Source organism: Leishmania martiniquensis, chromosome 5 (genome assembly GCF_017916325.1).
Source record: "Leishmania martiniquensis isolate LSCM1 chromosome 5, whole genome shotgun sequence".
NCBI lineage: Eukaryota > Euglenozoa > Kinetoplastea > Trypanosomatida > Trypanosomatidae > Leishmania > Leishmania martiniquensis.
This window is the reverse complement of record NC_090140.1, coordinates 43,768-66,774: the sequence shown is the minus strand read 5'-3', so window position 1 is coordinate 66,774 and position 23,007 is coordinate 43,768. Positions and strand designations below refer to the sequence as shown.

Here is a 23,007-nt window from a genome sequence, read left to right as displayed (position 1 = left end):
GGAGTGTGCCCAAGTCTTACTGCCCCGTCCACCTCTCCCCTTCCAATGGGCTGTTGCTCCTCCTCCGCTCTGTCGCCTCTCCGGATCTTGCCCATGGCAGAGCCTGACGCTGCTGCTGCTGCTGCTGCTGCTTGTGGTGGAGAGGGAAAGAGGGAAGACGACGGTACAGTGGATGTGTGTGTGTGTGTGTCTGCGCACACAGGCCGGTGCTCCACAAGCGTCCAGCTTTTATATTATATATATGTATTTACGTGTGTGTAGAGATACACCGAGGCGATCTGCACAGCGGCAATGCAGCGTCGACCCCCTCCGCAACCCCCCCGAGCGGTGGAAAAGAGAGGGCGAAAACGAGTGGTGGGCGGAGGGGCATGAGACGATCCACACGCACAGACGCATGGGGGGAGACGAAGGAGAGCAGGCGATGACGGGAAGGCGCACTCGGCGGCCGCAAGTGCGTAACGCAAGGGGGGGGCAAAGAGAGAGAGGGGGAGAGGGAGAGCAGAGGGGCCCACGATAGAGGACGCACTCTCGACATCTCTGCCGTGCTGACCCCATCCTCACATCGGGCACGCACCCCCCTCTCCCCCCTCTCTCCTCCCAAAGCAGTCCCTTTCAAGGAAGTCTGGCGCACGCTGCATGCGCACGCTATCGAACAGCGCCTTATTTCGCTCATTTTGTTTTCAGCTTCCCTCGTGTGTGTGTGTGTGTATGTGTGTGTGTGGGAGGGGAGGCTTAGTCCCTTAACGCCCCTCACAGGTGACACACACCAATACGCGTATGCCTTACGTGTGAGCGCAATGGTGTGTGTGCGGAGAGGGGAGGGAGGGGGACATCTTAAACGCGTAGAACAAAACTAACATGCCGTGAGTGCGGGTGCGATGCCCATACACGGACAGCAGCGAGACAGCAGCGAGACAGCACCGGGACAGCAGCAATGCCGCCGCTCACCTACACTGTAGTCGAGCACCCGCACTGCGAGAAGCACAAGCAAGACACGAGTCGGGCAGAGAGGGGTGAACTCAACAGCATCAGCGCCGACCAGCAAGATCGAGTACATCCACCTCTCGACAGGCTGAGAAGCGCACACGACAGCTCACGTCGTAAAACGAGTCCGACCGCTTAGAATAGCGGGTGGACAGAGACAACGCCTGCCGAGTGTGTGCTGAGGGTGGGGGGGACAGTTTCCCGCAGCCGTCCTCCTTTGTCCCGCCCCCCCCCTCGACTCCCTCACCCCTCACCGCCGCACAACACCACGTAGGAGCACGCACATGCGCGGTGGCACCTGAGTGTAAAGCTGCGAAAGCGCACAAAGGGAGGCGTAGACAGCACCTTTAGTCAGTAGTCCTGGATGCCTTTGCGCTGCCCGTATCGGTTTAAGGGGCCCGCACCAACCCGTTTGAGCTCGCGACGCTGCTGACGCTTCGACTTGGGCTTCGCTTTCGTTGCTGGCCCCACCGGCCCGCCGCTCGGCGTCACCAGTTCCAGTACTCCGTCGTCGTCGTCGATGCGCAACTCCACCTCGCCTTGACGGTTCACAAAGGTCTGCATCTCCGGCTCGAGCTGGTGATTGGTCCGCCTCTTTCGGCGCCGCTCCGCCTTCTGCAGCTCCCTGGCGCGTGCCTCATTGACCTCCATGTTAAAGAGCTCGTAGCGGGTGAAGGTGCTGCGCAGGGATTGCGGGCGGGCGTAGAACATAGGCGGCGCCACGTTCTCCAAGTCCGTGTTGACCGAGCAGTCGCCACCGTCTCCTGGCTCACTCAGAGCGCGGGCGTCGTCGGCGGAGTCGAGGTCAGCCCACGCCTCTTCTTCCTCGCTATTCAGCTCCTGCCAGCCGCTGTCATCGTCGTCGTCCTCCCATTCCTGACCGTCGCCCTCTGCCGCCGTCCCGCCTACGGGGACAGACGATGCCGCCGCGACTGAGGCGGAGGCGTGCCGCTCCATGTATCCTTCCAGCGACAGCGCCGCCGCGTCGGGGCGGTAAGTAGGCGGTGGCTCGACGTACACAAAGTACCCGTCCACGTACAGCTTCAGCAGCTCCTTGCCCGCACGCGCCTTGTTGGGGCGGTCGTGCGACGCCATGTAGCCGCGTCGTCGTGCTAGCGCATTTAGCAGTCGCTCGGCGAGCGACTCGCTCTCGTCTACATCGTCCTCTGCCAGCAGTGAGATGTTGAGCTCCCCTTCCAGCACCAGGCGAGGCAGGCGGCGGCAGATGGTGGCCGTCGCCTCCAGCGTGTCCGTGGCTGTGTCGACGGGGAGGATGCCGTCGCATACCATTTGTGCCTTTGTGGATGCGAACGAGGGGAAGACGAGGCCGGGGCAATCGCACAGCGCCACGCGGCGCTCGTTAGGTATCATGAGCGTCTGAAAGTGCTTCGTCTTGCCGGGAGTGGCGCTCACCACGACCTTCTTGCAGCCGATGATTGCGTTGATCGTAGACGACTTGCCCACGTTCGGATAGCCAACAAGGCCAATCATCAGCGGCGTGTTCACGTCTGTCACCCCAGCCTCCTCGCGCAGGCGGGCGAACTCGTCGAGCAGCTGCACCGGGTCGAGCACGGCCCACGGCTCGCGCTTCACGGGAGCCGCCGTGCGCGAGTTGCGCGCCAGCTCGTCCTCGGTGAACGGCTTTTCCGTCCTCACCCTGGGCGCGTGCTCCCTCTCCTTCAGGGCCCGGCGCCTCGCAGCGAGCTCGTACGCGTTCGCCACCTCAACCGGGGCCCGCAGTGCCTTCGTCTTGTGCCGCGTCTTCTCCCGCTTGTGCTTCAGTATCTTTTCCAGCGCCGCCTTCTGCTCCGCCGAGAGCTGCACCCCGTCCGTGTCGAGCAGGTCATCGCCGCCCTCCTCCTGGTCCTTTTCGCCTTCGTCACCGGTCATGTCATGCGAGACGGCGGCCGTCGCGAGAGGCTGCAACGGCTTGGCGGAGAAGAAGAAGAACTCGTCGCCGCGCTGCTGAAAGTATGCTGTCCAGGACCGCCGCTGCGCCTCGGTCAGCAGGTCCGCCTTGTTAAGCAGCAGCACCGCCTTCTTGGGCTCCCCCTTGCGGTTCTGCGTACTCCGCACGTACTTTTCGAAGTCAGCGCTGCGAAACATCAGCGGATTGCGCGCGTCTACGATGACCGCGACAACGTCGGCACGCTCCACGACACGCCACAGCTGCCGCCATACCTCGATGTTGCGCTCGTACGGCGTCAGCAGTATTTTGTGCTCCTCTTCCATCTGCGCGAGGGAGCGGCGCCAGTCGACGAAGGCCTTTTTCTCCGCTGCCTGCAAATCTTCAGCGGACATCTCGCAGTCCCACTCCGGCCGCTTCGGGATCGTCAGTGCCTCACTTAGCTTCAGCCAGTCCACGTGAGCCTCGTCTGTCGGCATCTGCTGTGGGACAACTTTGTCATGCTGCACCACGTGTACTCGGCCGCCAATGACAACACGCACGTCGCGCTCGGCAAAGTAGCCCTCCTCCCGTGCATCGGCAATAGAGAGAAAGTCTTCCACATCGTTCGTCTCCCAGATGGACTTGAGCTGTGTCTTGGCACGGCCTGCCTCCTGATGGCGCAGCTCCGCATTCAGGGCGGCGTTGCGCTCGCTCTCCAAGGCGTCGCGGTAACTACGCCGCCCCTGCCGCTCCGTCGCTCGCTTCGAGCGTTGGATGGCCTTGCCGAGCGATGAGCTCATCGTGGCTGGTGCTGCGCCCGCTGGTGCGCCCTGCGCCGTTTCGCCAGCGGACTGGGGGCAACGAGACGGCGTGCGGCACCGAAGCAGCGGAGGATGCAACCGAAGACGGGATGGCAGGCGGGGGGTGAGAGGGGAGGGGGAAGTGGCATGCACCGGACACGGCCGTACGCGGATGCCGGTGCCTACAGGAAAGCAAATTAGCGTAACTGTGTCCGTGTGAGGGACGGAGTGAATGCACAGAGGCGCCAACGGGGCTTCGGTGGACCCTTTTCTGCTTCTGCTGCCGCGCCGTGAGAGCTCCGCCTCTCTGAATAGAGGTCGCTGTGTGTCTGTGTGTGTACGCCTGCGGGAGGGAGAGAGCGTGAGGGGGGAGGGAGGAGGGGAGGGGAGGGGAAGCGCGGTGCACAAGCAAGGCGGAGATCACACCGCGTATGCAGATGAATCTCTCTCTCGATATATATATATGTATAAGGCTCGGCGAGCAACTGTGCGTGTGTGAGCAATTCTTTGCGTGTGTCCGTGTCCGTGCAGGTGATGTGAAGGGGGAGGGCCAAAGAAGAGTGAAGCACCAAAGGTACATGTGATCGGGGGCCCGAGATGAAGAGCGCACAAGGCTCGGCTGCAGTCCACTGCTGCGTCGTTTCCCACCAGGGAAGAGTCTCACGGTGGGCCGGGATGGCGTCCCTGTGAAGGGAGTGTAGTCTGCACAGGCACCACTTGGCGTGCTTCAGACAATGACTCATTGACTTGCCGCCACGCTGCCAACGCTGGGAGCTGAGTAGACGCACCGCCGATATTTGGCAAGACCAGGCGCAGTAACGAATGTGTGCGCCAACGCGTACAGACAGAGGAAGCGACTGTAAAGAGGGCCGCTGGGGAGGGGGGAGGGGGCCCCTCTATTGCACGCGATGCTCATCCCGACCTCTCCTCCCTTGGGTCACCCGGGAGGCTTCGCTTCGTATGCGTGTCGTTCCTGTTGTGTGCGCCCACCACTCACTGGCACGCGCGTAGAGCCGCATGAGTGCGCGCGCACAAAGCCACTGAAGCCTGTCTATCGGCTCTTTGCCAGTGGACTGGGGTGCCTCCCGGAAACGTCAGGCCCCATCCTTAATCGCCCCCGCACAACGCGGGGACACACACACACACACTTCTCCACTGCCGAAGACGCGCTCGTACGACATGAGCCCCTCTCTTGACCGCCTTCTCAGTACTGCGGCTCGTAGACGCTGCCACCCTCCTGACGCGGTCGCTTTGGTGGCTGCCGGAACCCACTGCCAGCGCCGTCCCCGCCGTCCTGCATCGGCATGGGGGGTCCCATCATGGGCGGCACTCCGCCACCAGCCTGCAGGGGCGGCATAAGGTAGTTGGCACGCTCCGGGAGCGGCGGCGGTGCGCCTCCCGTCATTGCCTGCGAAGGCGGAGGGGCGTAGTAGTGGAAGCCGGGCCGGTGCTCGCCGTAGCCTTGTGGCATCGGCGGTGGGGCAGAGCGGCCGCCAGCCGGGCCACCTGGCGGCAGCTGCGGAGGCATATGTTGCTGCGACTGCGGCGTTTGTTGCGGCTGCGGCTGCATGGATTCACCTCCCCCAGGGTTTCGGAGATCACTGACGCCATGAGCGAAATTGCACTGATCGCCGCGGTTGCAATGCCCTTCAGCGAAGCCCTTGCACAGTCGCGTCTTGTAGTTGGCGTTGTGCTGCCGCTCGAAGCCGCCGCCGCCGTGAGGGTAGAACTCGCGAGGCTGGTAGGGCCGCCCGTAGCCGCCACCGCGTCCCGGGCCATCGTGGCCGCCGTACAGACTTTGACCGCCGCCGTAAGGGACACCGTCACTATAGCCCTCCATCATACCGCCTGTCATCATCATGGGAGGTTCATCACACGCAGTGTGGCCACCAGCACCCACCTCCTCTGCCGTCGCACCAGCGGCAGGGCGACCTGCCAGCTCCAACTTCTGCAGCATTGCTGTCGCCTTGGCCAACAGCGACTCCTCGCCGTTCTCCTGCATTGCGCAATACACGCGCCAGCTCTGTTCGTTGAAGCCGTAGTTGAAGTAATCGCTCAGCTTCGCGCCGGGCTCGGCCCACGGCCGCTTCGCCATTAGCGCGATGTCGTACCCAAAGGTGGCACTGCTGAGCTGTGGGCCCTGCACATGCTGAGTGCATAGCGGCACGAGCCCCTTGACGTGCTCCATGGCCTCGGTCTCCGTCTCCTGAGCCTGCACTACCGGCCGTGCCTCTGGCACATCCTCCGTGTGATCCGCCTCGACGTCATTGATGACGAAAAGGTTGTCCCCGCCGGCCTCCATTGTTTCGGCCGCTGCCTCGACGCTGTTCTCGTTGTCTTGATGGGATAGGGAATACAATTAATATGTGTGTGTGTGTGTTGGGGGAGGGGGCGTACAGCAGATGGGGTGCGTGAGTCAGAGGTAAGAGAAGGTCTTCAGTGTCTGTTGTGATGATGGGTGCGACTGATGCAGAAAGTTACGCTTGTTGGTGATGCCGTGCTTGTTCGCGACGGGCTCGCTATACGTGCTCAGAAGAAAGATGTGATGTTGCGATCAGGACGATGAGGTCACGCATTAGGCAAGAGAGGGTAAGAGTGGGGGCAGACAGGGGTGCCCAGCATCGGTGACGAAAGGAAACGCTTCCTGTAGACGTGAGTACAGAGATAAAGGGAAGGGGAGGGGAAACTGCGGGATCGTCTCGGGCCGCGCTTCTCGAAACATTCTGTTGTAGGCGTGCTCGCGGAGGGCAGTCGTCATCTCTTCGCCCTCGGCCCCCTCGAGAGGGTCCGCGAGAGACCATCCGCGTGGCTCCCGTCCCCCCTCCATTCTCAGCCGCTTTGTTCGCCTTTCGCTGCGGGACAGACATGTCGCCGTGCGCGTGCACAGGTCTCTGTCTCTCTGTGTCTGTCTCTGTGTGTGTGTGTGATGTGTGTGTGTGTGCCGGCCGTGTCAGCCGCGGCGTTGGCCTCTCAAAATCGTTTTTCCCCCTCTTCAAAAGGCAGCCGCATCGAACATACGCACTGCACACATAACGCACACGACAACGACGACACCCCATCGCCTCGTCGCCCGTCATCTCCACCGGTCACCCCCACTCGCTCCCCCCTCATCTCCATCCTCCTTGGCGAGCACGCCTATGCCTCATAGACACCAGCGCTGACCTCTGTTGGAAAGACGGAAGCCACAAGAGCAGAGGCGGGAGGGCGGCGAGAGAAATGGAGGGGAGAGGAGACTCGCACGGACGGCCACAGTGGGCCTGTGCCTGTGGCCAACGCGATGCGCGAGGGGGGGAAGTGCGCCCTCCTCGGCGTCAGTGCCGCCGGTTCGAATAGTAAGACGCGACATACTACGAGAGATCGGAAGAGGATCAGTCGCATAGGCCTTCACACGATAGGAGTGAGCACACAACAAAGCGCCGCGCCCAAACCCCTCAGCACTCTGCGGGAGGAGAGGGGTAGAGGAGGGGGAGGAGGAGCAGTGAGCTCAATGGCACCAAGCGCAACGAACAAGAGGCAGACGCAGGGAAGAAACGCACACCAACGGCGCACCCACCCGCCCACGCACGCAGTTGCCGAGTTTGTGGGAATGCGCGAGAAAGGGAGGCGCGCGTTTTCGTTAGTGCAGTAAGCAAATTTCTATCCAACAAGGGATAGGAGATGAGGCAGAGAATGGGGGGAGGGGGGGCCATCATCCCGCGGCTCTCTCCCCGCCTCTGTCCTCTTTTTCTTCCCTTCTCCCAACTCCATTACCGCAGGTCCACTAGCATATTCTCTGGATTCTCCAGTAGCCACTTGTACGTGTTCGCGAATCTCACCATGCCTGCGCCATCAATGACGCGATGGTCGGCTGTGAAGGAAATGCAGATGAGATTCGCAGCGTACACGTTCCCCTTTGCGTCGAAGCGTGGCAGCTTTTGGAGGCGACCTATCGCCCCGATGGCTACCTGGGGCGGAAGCAGCACCGGCGCTGTGGTGGTAGCCCCAATCGAGCCGATGTTGCTCAGCGTGAAGGTGCCGCCCGCCATGTCCTGCGTCGTCAGCTTGTTATTCCTGCCGCGCTCGACAAGGATGTGCATGTCCATGGCAATGTCGAGGATAGACTTGCGCTCCACGTGCGGCACGACCGGCACGATGAGTCCGTTCGGCGTGTCCATGGCGAAGCCGATGTTGTGTGCCGCCTTGCGCACCAACGCCGAGCAGCCCGCTGGGCAGTGGGCATTGATGTCCGGGTGCTTCTTCAACGCGATGGACGCCGCCTTGAGAAATAAAGGCATCAAGGACAGCTTCACCCTTCCGTTGCTACCGTCTTTCACCGCATCCTTCAGCGACTCGCGCACCTCCGTGAGCCGCGTAACTTCGAACTCCTCGCTAAAGGTGAAGGTGGGAATAGAAGCAGCCTGGCTCATCGTCTTGACCATGCCGCGGCGCACGCCAGTGATGGGTACGACGGTGTCGCCTGCCTCTGTCGCAAGTCCAGACACGAAGGCCCCCGGTGGGGCGGTGGCAGCGGCCGGCGCTGTCGATTGGAGCGGCGGTACCGCGACCGCCTCAGACTCGCCCGCTGCCACGAACCGCAGCACGTCCTCCTTCGTTACTCGTCCCCCCTTGCCTGTGGCCGGCACATGCGCGAGCTCCAGCTTGTGTTCACGCGCCAGGTACCGCGTGGCCGGAGTCGCAAGCACCTTACCCGATTTGGGGCTCGATAACGGCTGCGACAGGGAGGACGGCGCCGCTGACGAAGGCGATGACGTACTGCGGGGTGGCGGTGCCGCCGCTGGCGCGTCGCCAGGGCCCTCGGGCACGATGTCTAGCATAACCGAGCCCACTTTAGCAGTCATTCCAGGCTGCAGGTACACTGCCTCCACAACACCGCTGTACCGAGACGTGATGTCGACGGTGGCCTTGTCGCTTTGTACCTCGCAGATGGGGTCGAATTCGTTGATGACATCGCCGACCGTTACGCGGACGTTCAGCACCTGCACCTCTGTTATTCCTTCGCCGATGTCCGTCAGCTTGTACGGGATACACCGGCCGCGTAGTGCAAGTGTGGTCGCGAAGCAACGCCGCTGCGAGACTCTGTAGTTGCAGCTAAGCACCCCGGCAGCCGCGCCGATGCGGCGGTTCACCAAGCGACTAGCAGCACGCATAGTTCAGATCGAAAGCCACATGCGGCGCTCCGACAACTCACAGACGAACAAGGAGGGGAGGGAAGCGCAGGCGGATCAGAGCGATGAATCACTGCAGTGGAAGGAGAAGAGAGGAGTGTGTGCAGACCGATGGCGAACTAAATGACCATAGAGACCGAGGATCAGGAAAGAAGCGCGATGGGCTGAGGGGATACAGGGAAGGGATACCAACGTGTGGCGGTGTGTGCGTGTGATCTGAGCAGAGAAAGCGAGGAGGCGAGCAGCCGAGACGACACACGACAAGCGCGACTGCTCTATGTCACCACAGTCGCTGCGTGGCCGCGGGGTTTCCGAATAGCCCTGGTGTGAACGGTGCTCTTCGATGTGCGTGCGTGTGTGTGTGTGTGTACGGCCGTGTGATCGTTGCGTCGGGTAGCGCCGCCAAACCGTGTGGAAGAGCAGAGGAGGGGAAGAGACTGGCGGAGGCAAGAGAAGCGATGCTGCGCACCCGCGACAGAGAGACTAAAGTTGGAGAGAGGGACAGACGACGTAAGAAAAGAGAAGAGGGAAGGCACGGCGCAGCACGCGCGAAGTCGGGGACCTTCGCGAGAAAGGACGCCCTCGTGTGAGTGTGACACGCCATGCAGCCTGCATCTAGAGCGGAGGGGGTGGCAACGGGACAAAGGTAGAGGAGATAGGCTGCCTGGGTCAACGGCAGCAGCATTCTGGTCGAACACAGTGATGAACTTCTCGCGGTCCTTCCGCTCCCCTTTTTTGGCGAAACTGGCGTATGTGCACCTGCGGGCACGCGTCTGGGGACAGAAGGGAAAGGTGCTCTCTCAAAGGGTATTCTGCGCAACTGGTTGATCTTCCCGCTCGTGTACCTGTCGGGGGCGCCCCCTCCTCCCTTTTCTCAAATTGTTTCTCCCACTGATCGAAGTGGACCGCCGCCAAAGAGGAGGGGAGGGGGAGAGGGAGCCGCGTCTATGTGCGGTGTGCAGTCTGCCTGCGCGCTTCTCTAACGGGAGAGGGATAAATAGCGGATGCGCTCGAAAGGGGGCATGTCGGAACTCAGCGGGTGAGAGGTGTGTGTGGGGGTGGGGGGAGAGGGAAGTCTGCGGGTGGGGAGACACACTGGAGTCAGCACCACGGGAGCCTCTGTCTCTCTCTCTCTCGCACACGAGCTTCTCTCCGCGCGCCACGGCGCTACATTCGTGCGGAAGTGATGCGGCGGCGCAGTCGCAGGAGTGCCAACTTCAGCTGCTCGGCCGTCATCGCCGGCATCCGATGGCGCGATGACGCACCGGTGCTCGCGCTGCCACTCGAAGTGGAGGCGTCAACACTGCCATTGCTGCTGCTACCTCCCGAGGAATACGGGGAGGACGAGCCGCTCACCGGCTCGGCGGTTTCCACGGTGGTGGGATTCGAGGACGACAGCGATGATGGCGGCGTAGCGCTGCAACGGTGGCGGTGGTGCGCGGGTGTGCGTTCCGTCATCGAGGATGACACTGACGCGTTTGCGTCGTCTACAGTGGCCCACCTTTCTCTCGGTCCCTCGAAAGGGAGCTGGCGGCCGGCCATTGCGGCCTCCGCAGTGCCCATGCTAGCAGCTGTCTGGCCCTGCTCCCCAAGAGCATTACCGGCGCACTGCGCCGGCGACGACGGCGACTGGGCCCCGCGCGCGCTTGCGTCTCGGGGGGCAGGGGTGAGAGGTGAGAGAGCGACGAGCTCCTCTGCCGTCGCAGCCTCTTCTTGAGACGGTGTCTGCCGCGCCGATTCAGGATTGACAAGCGCATCACCCTTCACCGCCGACAGAGCGGTGGACGCCTCGGCAGACGCGTGGAGAGAAGGATTCCGCGTGCCGCTCGCGTCCCTCGGCGCGGGCGGCGGCGACGCATATCCTCCTTCACCGCTTATTAGGGGTGCTGTCGCGGCAGGCTCGTCCACTGGCGCCGGCTCGGCTGTCGCGCGAGAGCTGCTGCAGTGATAATCAAAGGGAAACATTCGAAGGGGCACTGACGGCAGCACACGCGCTCTTGAGGATCGCGCGGGTGGCGGCATCTCACCTCCCTTTAGAAGGGGAGGTGGCCTTACTGCTGCTGCGCCAGACCCGTCAAGCGGCGCCGGCGTCGGTGGGGCGGCATCTACCAAAGCGGGTTTCGCTATGCGATATAGCAGCTCCGCCACCTTCACAGGTCGCAAGAGGTCACTGAGCGGGGCACGATGCGGCGGCTCTTCGTCCAGTCGTACCACGGCGGGTGGAGCTTCGACAAACGCAGCGCGGAATTCCTCTTCGCCCTTCAGGTACGCCTGTTGGTGGTGGGTGTTCCACTGCGGCGCACGCTGTGTTTGAGGACGGTGAAGCCGGTGGTCCGGGGCACCCTGAGCGCTGCCGCTGGCGATGTATGTGTCGCCGTTCGCAGCACTTTCTTCGCGTGGGTGGCGGTAGTGCGCCTTGACAGTCGCGAGTCGCTCCCGCTGCGCCTCCTCCTTCTCTTGCTGCAGCCGCGCCTTCGCGTGCTGGTCGCGCAAGACGGCCGCAGCTCTCTGCGCAGCACGCTCTTGGCCCTCTTTCAGCATCTCATTCCTCTGCTGCTGGGCAGCCACACACTCCTCCGCGTAGTCGTCTGCAGAGGCAGGGACAGTAGCATCTGCGACAGCTAGTGCGCTTAGCTCGCCATCTTCATGATCAGTCGCGTGGCGTGGCGGGGCTCTGTGGAGGGTGACATGCACGTGCGGGGCGACGTGAGATAGACGCCATCGCCGAGGAGACAGCTGTGCAGCCGAGAAAGCATTAGCAGGAGCTGTTCCATCAGCAGAGGCAGAAGCAGCAGCACGCACGGACTCACGCCTTCGCTGCGGCACGGGGACGCTGGCGTGTGGTACGTGCGTGGCCGCTGGCGCCGCTTGCATGCTTGCTAGAACGCTCGACAGAGAATGCGGCTCTGAGACGGAAGCCGCCACGCGCGCGGCCCTCTCCTTCTCCGCCACGCGCACGTCTGCACGACGCTGCGCAGCTTCGCGCGCCGGCTTCGCCCGCTTGTGCGCTTCTGTTCGGGTGAAGGCGACAGCGAGGCGGTGCCGCGCCGCCTCCAGTTGCCTCTCCGCTTGCCACGCAGCTGCCTCCTCGTAAGCCTCCATCTGCAGGTTCGCCTCATGACGCGCAGCGGCCTCCTGAGCTTCTCCCTGCACCGCGGCAGCGCGTGTCACGAGTCCGTCGATGATTGCCACGTCGCGCGCGTGGGATTGCAACCACAGCTGTCGAGCGTCCTCGCGTACGGACGCCTCCTGTCGCCTCTTTTGCGTCTGATATGTGCGAGCCTGCTGAACGGAAAGCGCCGCGGCTGACTGGCGGGCGGCGAGAAGGCGCTCCCTGCGCATGGCGACCTCCCTCTGCTGTCGCTGCACCAACACAGACACCATCTGGAGCACGGCGAAGAGAAAGAGGAGGTGGGTAATAGGTGGGCCTCAGCGATCAAAGAGCGCGCCGCTATGCTTGCACCAACGCGGTGACCTTCCTCTGGCGGAGGCGGGTATGAGAGAGGCGAAGAAGAGGAGTGTCAGATTGTGAACCAGAGAGCGCGAAAGACTCAGAGCAAGAGGAAGTTGCACGTCTTTCTCTCGGACACATGTTCGCGCCAGCGAGAGACGAAGGTGGACAGGAGTGCTGCGGGGCGCCGCCCCCAGCGGTGAATGCCTCGGCAACGCCACGCGGTACACGCGTCTGTCTCGTCTTCTTCCTGAAATCGATAAAAGATGTGGGCGCAGGTGCCCGCGAGTCGGTGCCAAAAGAAGGTGTACGACACAAGAAAAAAAAATACGCAGTGCCCACGGCAGAGAATGAGCGGCGGAAAGACCTGAGGCGTAATCTTTATCGTCTTCGCCTCACGAGTGGACGCACTGTGCTACGTGCGTGTCGCCGGCGCGCTCTCAGGCACCGAGATCGGCTCGTCGAAAGCCAGCGGCGGGCGCGAGGGTGGGGCGGCCGTGACAATCGTGGCGCCCGAGTAGAGAGCGGCAGCAGACGAGTAAGAAGAGTGTGGCGATAAGGACACCCCAGGCGGAGAGGGGTTCGGCGAGGTGGTCGGTGACACTGTCTTTAGGGTATCTACTCCATCGGCTGGCGCGGCGAGTGCCGAAGACGGCGTCGAGCTGCAGAGGCGCGCCAGTGCACTTTGCAGCTGCTGCGCAGAGGCGTTCAGCTGCCTCAGAAACGCGGCCACCTGCTCCTGGGCGGCTGCGAGAGCCTCCCGCCGATGCCGCTCCTCTCGCGATGACGCCGCCGCCGATATCAGCCGCTCCTTCTCTAGTAATGCTGCCTCGAGTCTCTTTGCGTAAGTGTTAGCCTGCTGCTGGACCTCGGCGGCCTGTGTGAGGTGCGTGGCCCACAGCTCTTCTTGCCTAGTGTGCGCCTCTGTGAGTTGCGCGTGCGCCTCCTGTAGACGATGCAAAGCACTGATAGCGTCTCGGTGCTCGCGGGTGAGGTCGATGACGTGCGCTTGCAGCGTCGTCTGCATATCTGTAAGGGTGGCACATTCTCGGCGCAGCACCACCGATTCCTGTTTGCTGCTGGTGAGTCGCGAATTTGCTTCGCCCAGCAACGTCTCCGCATCTTGCACTGCGCTCTGCGCCTCTGCCCACCGCTCCCGAAGGCTGTGCACCTGCTGGCTCTGCTGCTGCACAACAAGGAGCAGGAAGCTGATGAGCCTCGCGTCCGCCTGCACAACCTCGTCAAAGTGAGCTTGAAGATGGCGCAGCTGCCGGCCCCATCGAGTCACATCAGTGTCGAGGGACACACTGCATGCAAGAGACCTGGACTCCGGCTGCGCCTCGTCGATTGCACCAGCCCGCGAAGTGCGAGGGGACGAGGCAGGCAGGCAACTGCGCAGCTGCCGCTGTACTTCGCCAAAGCCCTCCGCCGCAAGCTGGCTGAAGCTAAGGAGTTGCTCCTGCCAGTAAAACGTCTGCGCTGAGACCGGCGAGCTGCGCGGCTTTCCTGCTATCTTGCCATTTTGTGCTGGCATGATCGAAAGCCGCTGCGACGCGGGACTCTTTTGCGGGCTCCGCACTTCATAGCCAGACACGTCCGCGCGCTGTCGAGCCCTCTCTGTGTCCTGCGTGGAGCCGTCGCCGGCGCTTCGCTGACAGTGATATACCGAAGCCGAACGTTCTCTCTCGCTCCGCCGCGCTGCCTGAAGCATATCTTCCAAAGTACGCACGTTCTGCTCCATTCGGCGCATCTGTTCGCGGTAGTGCTCCTCTCGCGCGTGTGCATGCGACTGCATCTCCTCGAGTAGGTGATGCGCCTCTTTCAGCCTCGTCTCCGCCTGCGCAAGCTCGGCAGCAAGTGCCGCACTTTGCTGAGCTTGCTTGTCGAGTTGCTCACGTTGGTCGAGCAACTGCCGGCGCAGCGTACCGGCGTCTCGATGAGCCGCGGCGAGCGCGTCTCTCGCCGCAAGGAGCTCATCCGCATGCACGCGACTTTTAATGACTGGCATCACTGAAGACGCCCGTGTGCGTGTGTATGTGTGTGTGTGTATATATCTATGAGGACCTATAAACCTGTGCGTGTGTGTATGTGTGGATTTGTGGCGAGAGAGGCCATGAGAACATGCTTGTGCATGTGTGTATGTTCTGATGCAATGCGAGGCACGGCGAGAGATGCAGAGTGTGCGCCTGTCGGCCCACTGACTGCGCGCGTGTGCACACACCGACACGGCAAATCGCAGAGTCCCCTCCCCCTGTACGCTGCCCCTTTCGATCGCCCTTTCTCCCTCTCTCTCGCCCTGAGAAGTGGCGAAGAAGAGGGAAAAAAAGAAAAAGAAGCGTGGGAACGACGTCATGACGGCAAGTCAATATGCACCGAGCTGACAGCTCGGCATGCAGGCGTCTACAATAGGGCATCACACAAGCGCCCCCCTCCTCCGCTGCGCGCCCATTTTTGCTTCCCATCTCTTCTCTTCATACGAGAGCTGAAAGGCCAGCGAGAGAATCTGAAGAGCCGCATAGCCTCCATCCATAGCTGAGGCATCCGCCGTAAACATCGCCGATCGCCCCTTCCCCTTCACGATCCGCTGTCGGCGTCTGGGGGCAGGAGGAGGGGGAGGAGAAGGGAAGGGGAAGGGGCGCATGGCACATACACAGACGCCCGCGTAGAGAGAGAGCAGTACACCGAAGGCGGTCGTTGGTGCGCGGCGCTGGCGCAACGTTTCTCTCGATTACTTTTTTTTTGGCTTCCAGGGCCGGAGTGTAGTGTACATTCGAGAGCGAAAAGAAAAACGCTCAGCAAGGTGGAAGAGACGTGACAGGGGCAGGGGGAGGGGAGGGCGTGAGATCCACCAATGCCGTCTCCGGCCGCACGTGTGGGGGGTGGGTGGGTAGGATACCTCTCCCTTACTGCTGCTGCTGCTGCTATCGAAACGCCAACACCATCGCCGCCCCACTCCCACCGCTGGTCCTTCCGAAAAACAGCTGCCCTCCCTCCCTCCCTTAATCGCCCTTTCCGCCCCACAGCTATCCAGACTTCTTCAGCTTCTTCTTGAGGGCGACTTCCCTCTGTCGCTGTGCCTCGTGGTCCGCACACATTTGCAGGTACTCCGTCATCTTGTCTGCGAGCGCGGCGTCCTCGGCGCCAGCAGCATCGGGCGGGTTAGGGCCTAGCTCCACGTGCAGCCCGTCGTTCTCTCCAACCGCGATGGTCAGCACGCGCCGGTGATCAGCGGAGTCGACGCAGCCGGACACGTTGAGCGACTTGAGCGTGCGCGTCTCATGGATAAGCCGCACCACCGCCTCCACTGCCTTAGCGCCGAGGCGGTTCGCCTCGCAGTTCAGGAGCAACAGGTGCGTGTTCTGTAGCGCCGCAGTGACAATGGCGGTGGCACCGATGTCGGTGATTTTGTTTTCGGAGACGTCAAGGCGCTCGAGCGAGGGGAAATCAGCTTTGATGATGGCCGCCACGCTCGCCGCACCCTCGTCGCCGATCCAGTTGTCGCTGAGGTTGAGAAAGCGCAAGGATAAGCTGATGCTAACGGCAGCGTCCGTCAACTGACGTTGCAGCGCCTGAACCCCCTTGAAGCCGATCGTGTTGCCGGCAAGGCTCACATCCTGGATGATGGAGGAGTTTGCCAGAAGTCGCCCAACTGCCTCGGCACCTCGGCAGCTGATGGAGTTGCGGTACAGGTTAAGCGTTGTCTGGCTCTTGCCACCGTAGCGCTGCAGTGCCTCACACATATGCACGGTGCCCTCGTCACCGAGCGCGTTGGCGGCCAGCTGGTAGACGCAGAGCGGGTTGCGCTGGTAAGCGCGCATGAGGCACTTGGGACCGTTCTGTCCGACGATGTTCCACGAAAGGTCCACGCGGGTCAAGTCGCGGTGGCAAGCCGCGGCATTGCCCATGGCGAGCAGGGTATCATCACCGAAATTGTTGCCCATGAGAACTAGGCTGAACAATGTGCGGTTCCACTGGCCTGGCTGGCCAGAGGGGCTAACGTTTGGAATGAACGCGCTCGCCAGTGCAATACCACCGACGTCCGTCATGCCGTTGTGCGACAAGTTCAAATACTGGACGTGGGTGTTGACACGTAGCATGCCAGCGATGGCGATCGCGCCATCATCGCCTAGCTCGTTATGGCTCAGATCGAGCCAGGTGACATAGGTGTTCTTGAAGAGGGCCGTGCCAACGATGAGAGCACCACGTGGCCGAAGAGCGCGACCGGCGAGGTCGACGCGGGTCTCCTGCAGCACTGACTTCCACTTCTTTTTCGTGTAGAAGCCGGTGAACACGTCGCCTTTGGTGCCCGGCGCTGGCACCTTTTCCTTCTTGCGTTCACTCGATGGCATGCGGCAGCGTCGTGAAGGCTATCGTAAAGAGAAAACGTTCTGGAGAAGGTGTGTGTGTGTTGGGGGGTCAACTCTGAGTGCAGTTGTGATGGCCAGTCGGTGGCGTCTCTATACGAGTGCACGTCCACGGACGAGAAGCGTTTTAGATACTCCGGCGATCAGGTGCGACTGGCATGGAGGTGCACTGGTCTCGCGGGCGATTGTACCCGTGAACTTGGGCAGCAGCAGTGGGAGGAGTTCGCCGTAGATGACAGTTGGCTCACAACAGATTGCAAGTCGGTGTGGATGCTCGAACACCCACGAGACAAGTTCGCCTACGCTTGAACGGGGAACGCTCGCAAACGGCAGAACGGTGGAGCGGCAGTCAGTGTGGATGCACAAGCCTTCTCTTTCACAGGCTCTAGAAGACGGGCGTAAGCATACACTGCGAGCACCGAGGTACGCAAGCGCGCGAGTCTGAGATTCGGCCGGCTTGCGGTGCAGAGCATATACCCACCCTAACCACAAGAAGTAGTGGGAAGTCGGTAAGAGGGGGGCGGTAAAAGGGACAGGAAACAGCAGCCGCTAAGATTTTTGCCACGCATCGAGAAGTCAGCATTGTCTTCTGAGCACGCGCCTATTTTTTTCTTTTCTTAACGCTTTAGCTTACCACTCTCTTATTCGTCGCTTAAACGAAGTGGGCGGGCGGAAGGGCGAGCGAAAGTCACTTCCACTGTGAGCTGCTCTCTTCCTCCCCACCCGCCCCGCGTGAGGTGTCATGTTACACATTTTTTTGCCGTGAGAAATACAACGCCCGCACCTGTCGCTGCACATACAGTAAATGGTGCGTGTGTGTGTGTGCACGGCAGAAGCAAAGATCAACAGGAAAGGCAGACAAAGAGGCGAGGGAAGTAGGGAGAGGCGCGGGCAGGATGAGGGGGAGGCGGCGGCGGCGGGGGGGGGTAGACTCTGCACTAGAAACGGCGAAATTGTTGCTTCGATCAGTCAGGCAACTCACTGCGATGAAGCACGCCCTCCCCCACCGCCCCTCACGCGACCCACCCAGTCGCCCTCGCTCCGCGGGTCGCCTCACAACTGCTCACACTCTGCCGGTCGCCACGCGATGCACCCCCTCCCTCCCTCCCCCGGGGTGGCACAAGCGGGTCCGCTGCTGCAGGCAACTCCCACCGAGGGCCATTCAGGGGCCGGCATCGCACATCGGTGGCGATGGGCTGCACGGACCTCCCCACCCCCGTCGGCACCTGGCCCTGCGTCACCAGAGGTCACTCGGCATTCGCACGGATCGGGGGTGCTGCTCGGCTTCCTCGCCGAGGGGGCTCTCGGCCCCCCAAAAAAAAAACACCACGCGCACGAAGGCATGCGTGTGTCCTCCCTCTCGCCATCGGAGCGAACGGGGTGAGGTGAAAAAGAAAACGCTACAGGCTCATAGGCGAGCACAGCCACGAGAAGGGGCTCGGCCCTGCTCGCTGAACGCCGCTGAATGTGTGCGCATCGGTGCCTCAGTAGCGGCGGTTAAAGCCGCGGCCGCGACCCCCACCATGGCCACCTCCGCGACTACTGCCGTAACCGCCGCGGCCCCCGCCGTAGCCACCGCCATTGAAGCCACCACGCCCACCACCGCGGCGGCCGCCGTAGCCACCGCCATTGAAGCTACCACGGCCGCCGCGGTTGCTGTTTAGCTCACGCGCGATGATGGGAGGAAGGGTCTCGATCCTATGGAAGGTAATGCCGCGCATCGGCGTAGTCATGACTCGATCGGCAAACTGTTCTAGCACGTCGAAGACGCAGCCTGGGTCATCTTGCAATAGGGTGATGTCGCGGCACCGCATGAACGTTTCATCGCCGAGGTTATTGCGGAGAATGCTGCAGTACACCGGAATGGGAAGCGGGCGATCCGACGTCATCTGCACCGTAACGTACCCAGGCGTGCCAGTGATGAGGCCGCGCGAGGTGATGTTCGATGTGTAGCCGCTCATGACAGCGAGCGCGGAGGCCAGGATCTCGACCGGGTCCGCATCCTTCAGCAACTCAGCTGCCTGGTCCATAAAGAGATCGGTTGCACGGCGCTCCACACGCGCCAGGTCCTCAGCGGCATCGCGGGCAACCGCCTTCAGAATCTCCTCACGTGTGGGAGCTGGAAGCACATCAAACTTCATCTTTGCGTGGCGCTCGATGCGCTCGACAACATACTCCTCGCGCGGCTGGTAAAGTAGCACACACACACCCTTGCGGCCAGCACGTCCGGTACGGCCGGCGCGGTGAATGAAGGCGTCGATGTCGCTTGGTGGAGCGCACTGAATGACCAAGTCCACCATGGGCAAATCGAGGCCGCGGGCCGCCACGTCGGTGGCGATGAGGACGCTAAACTTGTTGTCACGGAAGCTCTTCATGGTACTCTCGCGCTGCTCCTGCTGCATATCGCCGTGCAGGCACTGTGAGTCTAGCTTGGTGTTGTTGATGGACAGGTCATGGCAGTCCTTTTTTGTGTTGGTAAAAACGAGGGTGCGGCCGTGGGCGCCGCTGTACACTTTGATGAGGTCCGCCAGCATGGAGGAGATCTCGCTGAAGTTGCACTTACGGCGGTAAAACTTAATCGTGCTCGCCGTTCGAACTGCCTCCTTGCCAACCATGTCGATGAACTCCTTGTCCTTAGAGATCAAGGAGCAGGTGTGCACCCACTCCGGCACCGTCGCGGAGAAAAGCAGCGTCTGGTGGACGGGCTTCTCTGCGCTGACAGAGCCGTTCTGCTCGGCCACCTGCGAGAGCAACAGCTCAATGTCATCTTTGAAGCCGATGTCCAGCATGTGGTCGGCCTCGTCCAGGCACGCTATCGCAATGCGGTCAAAGCGAAGCGTGCCCTTCTCCAGGAAGTCCTTGGCGCGCCCGGGAGTGGCCACGACGATGTCGACACCGCTGCGCAGCACGCGCTCCTGATTCGCATAGGCAACGCCACCGTATAGAGCCGTCACGATGAGCCCGCAGCTGATGCCACTGAGGACATCCTGCACCTGAATAGCCAGCTCGCGAGTAGGGCAGAAGATCACGGCAGCGGGGCCGCGGCCGCGGGTGAGGTGACTCGGCAGCTTCAGCAAGCGCTCCACGATCGGAATACCGAACGCGAGCGTCTTGCCGCTTCCAGTGCGGGCCTGCACGAGGACGTCCTTATTCATCATGATGGCGTTGAAGGTGAGGGCTTGCACAGGAAACATGGACTCGATACCGCGCGACTGCAGCGCCTTGACAACGGTCGGGCTCATCTCAAACTCCGAGAACGGACGCCCCGTGGCGGCGCAGCCATTGTTTGGCACCTCTTCGTCCTCCTTCTTCGGCTGAGTTGTCGCCACCGCGGCAGGAGCAGCAGCAGCACCCTTGGGGTTTCCCTCCGTGCGCTTCCGCTTGCCCGCCGCCCCGCTTTCGTCGTAGTCCGACACCTTGGCAGATGCCTTCGACACCTTCACCGGTGCATCGTCGTCGCTACTGCTGGCGAGCTGCGTGACACGGTGCGGCTGCGCCTCCTCGCTCTCCTCACGCGCGCGACGCGGCATCGTGCCTGAGTGTTGGAGTCGTGCGTGTAAACGTTTGTGTCGTGAAGAGCGAGATGAAGCTTCACGTGTACTCGGCCAACGGCAGTGCTGTATGCGTCGCTTAATGCGCAGCTTGGCGGGGTGGTAAAGGTGGAGGGTGGCGGGGTCAGAAAGAGGTCGGTGGAGCCGATAGCGGACTTTCACTTTCAGCAAAGCCAGAAAAACGTAAGCAGAGGAGAGGAAAGGGAAAGTCACTGCGTTCGTGCGCGTGTTCGGGCGTAAGGGGAAAGGAGTGACGCGAGGCGAGGCGAGAGAGGGAGAGAGAGGATGCCAGTGAATAGGCCCAGCACACACCGCGGGAGGGAAGAGACCGGGGCGTGAGGGGAAGAGAGCGAGACGGGCGTGAGCTGTGTCGGCGCCCCAAAACCCGCATGTCCCTCGATTGCCCATGTGCATATGCTGAGGAAAAGAAGAAGAGATGCGGAGGGGCTGGGCGGAGGGGGGACGACGGCCTCCACGTTGGAAATCGCGAGCCGACCCTCCGGGTGTCAGCAGCTGAGGTGAAAATGGATGTCGGTGAAGCAGGAGGAGCAGGGAATCGGCGCAATGACGCTGAAGCGCCTTTCGTGCAGCAGGCGTTTGCATGCGGCTCCGCAGGTGCACCTCGTGTGCTTTTCTCTGCCCTCGCCTAGTGGCTAATCTGGGCCATCGCAGACGGACAACGAGGATGGGTGTGGGAATAAGAGAAAGGAGGAGATGAGCCGGGCGGCAGAGGCAGAGAAGAGACCGCCCCCGCACGACGACAGCCACAAACGCAGCAAAGGCCTACGCGCACCACCAGCAACAAAAAAGTGGGCACAGATACAGACAGATGCGTGAATACGCCGGGGTAGAGTGGGCATGTCCGCGTGCGTCAATGCCGCCAAAGCCCTTCTTTTCAACATGTTCGTCGTCTACTGCAGAACACATAAGCTCAGCTCCAATCTGCCAAAGTTTTTCGCAGGCCCCAACCCCCACCCTACACGCGCGACCCACCCAGTCGCCCTCGCTCCGCGGGTCGCCTCACAGCTGCTCACACTCTGCCGGTCGCCACGCGATGCACCCCCTCCCTCCCTCCCCCGGGGTGGCACAAGCGGGTCCGCTGCTGCAGGCAACTCCCACCGAGGGCCATTCAGGGGCCGGCATCGCACATCGGTGGCGATGGGCTGCACGGACCTCCCCACCCCCGTCGGCACCTGGCCCTGCGTCACCAGAGGTCACTCGGCATTCGCACGGATCGGGGGTGCTGCTCGGCTTCCTCGCCGAGGGGGCTCTCGGCCCCCCAAAAAAAAACACCACGCGCACGAAGGCATGCGTGTGTCCTCCCTCTCGCCATCGGAGCGGACGGGGTGAGGTGAAAAGGAGAAGTCGGGTGGAGTGAAGAGAGGGCGCGCTTGAAGCGGCGGGGGCAAGCGAAAAAGGAGGAGGGCGAAACAGAAAAAATGTGAGCGCACCGCTGCTAATCACACGCACACATAAAGATGCTCACAAACGTACAGACAGAGACTTCGTGCGTTTGAGTAAGATCGCGGAGTAAAAGGAGGTGTGCGAGTGCGGCGCTGTTGTTTTCTCTTCCGCTATTCTGAGTGTTTCATACCGCTTTCTTTGCTCGCCGCCCTGCAGGCCTATCCGAGCAGCCCCATTTAATTGAACAGTGCAAGTGATTTCTGATCTCTCACAACTAACGCCCTCTCCTACTACCCCCCCCGAGCGCCACGTTCTGATGAGTGCTTCACATCCTTATGAGCATCATACACACCCCCTTCCGAATTTCCCCACCCAAAGAAACGTACATGCGACGCCCTCGAACAACAGTGCAGGACGTGCCATTTGAGCGCACCGATCCGACACACACACACACACATACAACAGCTCCGGCATGCATGCGCGTAAACAGAGACGAACACTCACATAAACTTACACATACACACGCAAAGACAAAACGCGACGTCTGCCAAGAAAAAGGGGGATAGGAGGACGAGAGCGAGGAGAAGAGGGGAGTGTGTGTGTGCTGGGGGGGGGGTAGGCTAAGCAGCGAAGGTAAGGATGGGCGCAGACAACACGCACCCAAGAGAGGATGAGCCCGACAGGAGAGTGAATCGCTTTCAGAAGCTTCGCACCAAGAGGCAAAGCGATGAGAGAGGAGAGAGAAAGAGAGGTACGTCCCCTCCCCACTAAGATGTGCAAGACGATCCTCTCCTGCTCGTACACGTGCGACTGCACTGACGTTGGCGCAAGGCACACACATATCTACTGGAATAAGAGCATGTGTGCCGGATGCGGCCCTAGCCGCCCTTCGCGCTCTCTGATGGGCGCCATTCATCAGCCCCCCCAGACGTGGTGCCTCTTCGCTCCCAACATATCTCATATAGCCATCAGGCGCATCCTTTTCGCATTCAACGCACTGCCGCCCGGTCTGTTCGCTTCGCTGGCACACACATACACACACACAGAAGCCAAATTTACATCATAGGGAAAAGGCAATGGACTGTTGCGTGTCGTGGGCCCCCCCTGCGCTATGCACTGCTGCCCCCACTTTGCCCTTCCCGGAGAGTAAAAGCTGCTCATCCTTCCAGAGAAACATACACACTTGGCGGGAAGGCGAGAAGAAGTGAGGGAGTCGGAGGGGATCAAAGAAGCTGTAGGCGCATGTACGAAGGGAGGGCACGGCCACTGATTTTTCACACGTAGCAGACACACACACACACAAGCACAGAGAGAGGGGCGCCAACATGCGCAAAAGTACACTCGCCTTAGGAAGCGGTACGGCATGTCGGAGAGAGAGGAGAGGGAGGAGGATTGAAAGG

At 61.6% G+C, this 23,007-nt stretch overlaps 7 protein-coding genes across 7 annotated transcripts; all 7 read right to left on the bottom strand.

Annotated features, from left to right (window-relative positions):
- Positions 1-1,335: 1,335 nt before the first annotated feature.
- On the bottom strand, positions 1,336-3,672 carry LSCM1_07696 (uncharacterized protein; the record flags this gene model as incomplete). Its single annotated transcript, XM_067325058.1, has 1 exon — positions 1,336-3,672. The coding sequence occupies one exon, from the start codon at positions 3,670-3,672 to the stop codon at positions 1,336-1,338; it is 2,337 nt and encodes a 778-aa protein (XP_067181263.1).
- Positions 3,673-4,876: 1,204 nt separating this feature from the next.
- On the bottom strand, positions 4,877-5,974 carry LSCM1_07695 (uncharacterized protein; the record flags this gene model as incomplete). Its single annotated transcript, XM_067325057.1, has 1 exon — positions 4,877-5,974. The coding sequence occupies one exon, from the start codon at positions 5,972-5,974 to the stop codon at positions 4,877-4,879; it is 1,098 nt and encodes a 365-aa protein (XP_067181262.1).
- Positions 5,975-7,418: 1,444 nt separating this feature from the next.
- On the bottom strand, positions 7,419-8,819 carry LSCM1_07694 (uncharacterized protein; the record flags this gene model as incomplete). Its single annotated transcript, XM_067325056.1, has 1 exon — positions 7,419-8,819. The coding sequence occupies one exon, from the start codon at positions 8,817-8,819 to the stop codon at positions 7,419-7,421; it is 1,401 nt and encodes a 466-aa protein (XP_067181261.1).
- Positions 8,820-10,004: 1,185 nt separating this feature from the next.
- Positions 10,005-12,221, bottom strand: LSCM1_07693 (uncharacterized protein; the record flags this gene model as incomplete). Its single annotated transcript, XM_067325055.1, has 1 exon — positions 10,005-12,221. The coding sequence occupies one exon, from the start codon at positions 12,219-12,221 to the stop codon at positions 10,005-10,007; it is 2,217 nt and encodes a 738-aa protein (XP_067181260.1).
- Positions 12,222-12,703: 482 nt separating this feature from the next.
- LSCM1_07692 (uncharacterized protein) lies at positions 12,704-14,296 on the bottom strand (the record flags this gene model as incomplete). The annotated part of the gene is made up of 1 exon (XM_067325054.1): positions 12,704-14,296. One exon carries the CDS (start codon positions 14,294-14,296, stop codon positions 12,704-12,706), a length of 1,593 nt encoding a protein of 530 aa, XP_067181259.1.
- A 1,015-nt stretch (positions 14,297-15,311) lies between these two features.
- On the bottom strand, positions 15,312-16,637 carry LSCM1_07691 (uncharacterized protein; the record flags this gene model as incomplete). Its single annotated transcript, XM_067325053.1, has 1 exon — positions 15,312-16,637. The coding sequence occupies one exon, from the start codon at positions 16,635-16,637 to the stop codon at positions 15,312-15,314; it is 1,326 nt and encodes a 441-aa protein (XP_067181258.1).
- Positions 16,638-18,136: 1,499 nt separating this feature from the next.
- On the bottom strand, positions 18,137-20,182 carry LSCM1_07690 (uncharacterized protein; the record flags this gene model as incomplete). The annotated part of the gene is made up of 1 exon (XM_067325052.1): positions 18,137-20,182. One exon carries the CDS (start codon positions 20,180-20,182, stop codon positions 18,137-18,139), a length of 2,046 nt encoding a protein of 681 aa, XP_067181257.1.
- Between the last annotated feature and the right edge of the window lie 2,825 nt (positions 20,183-23,007).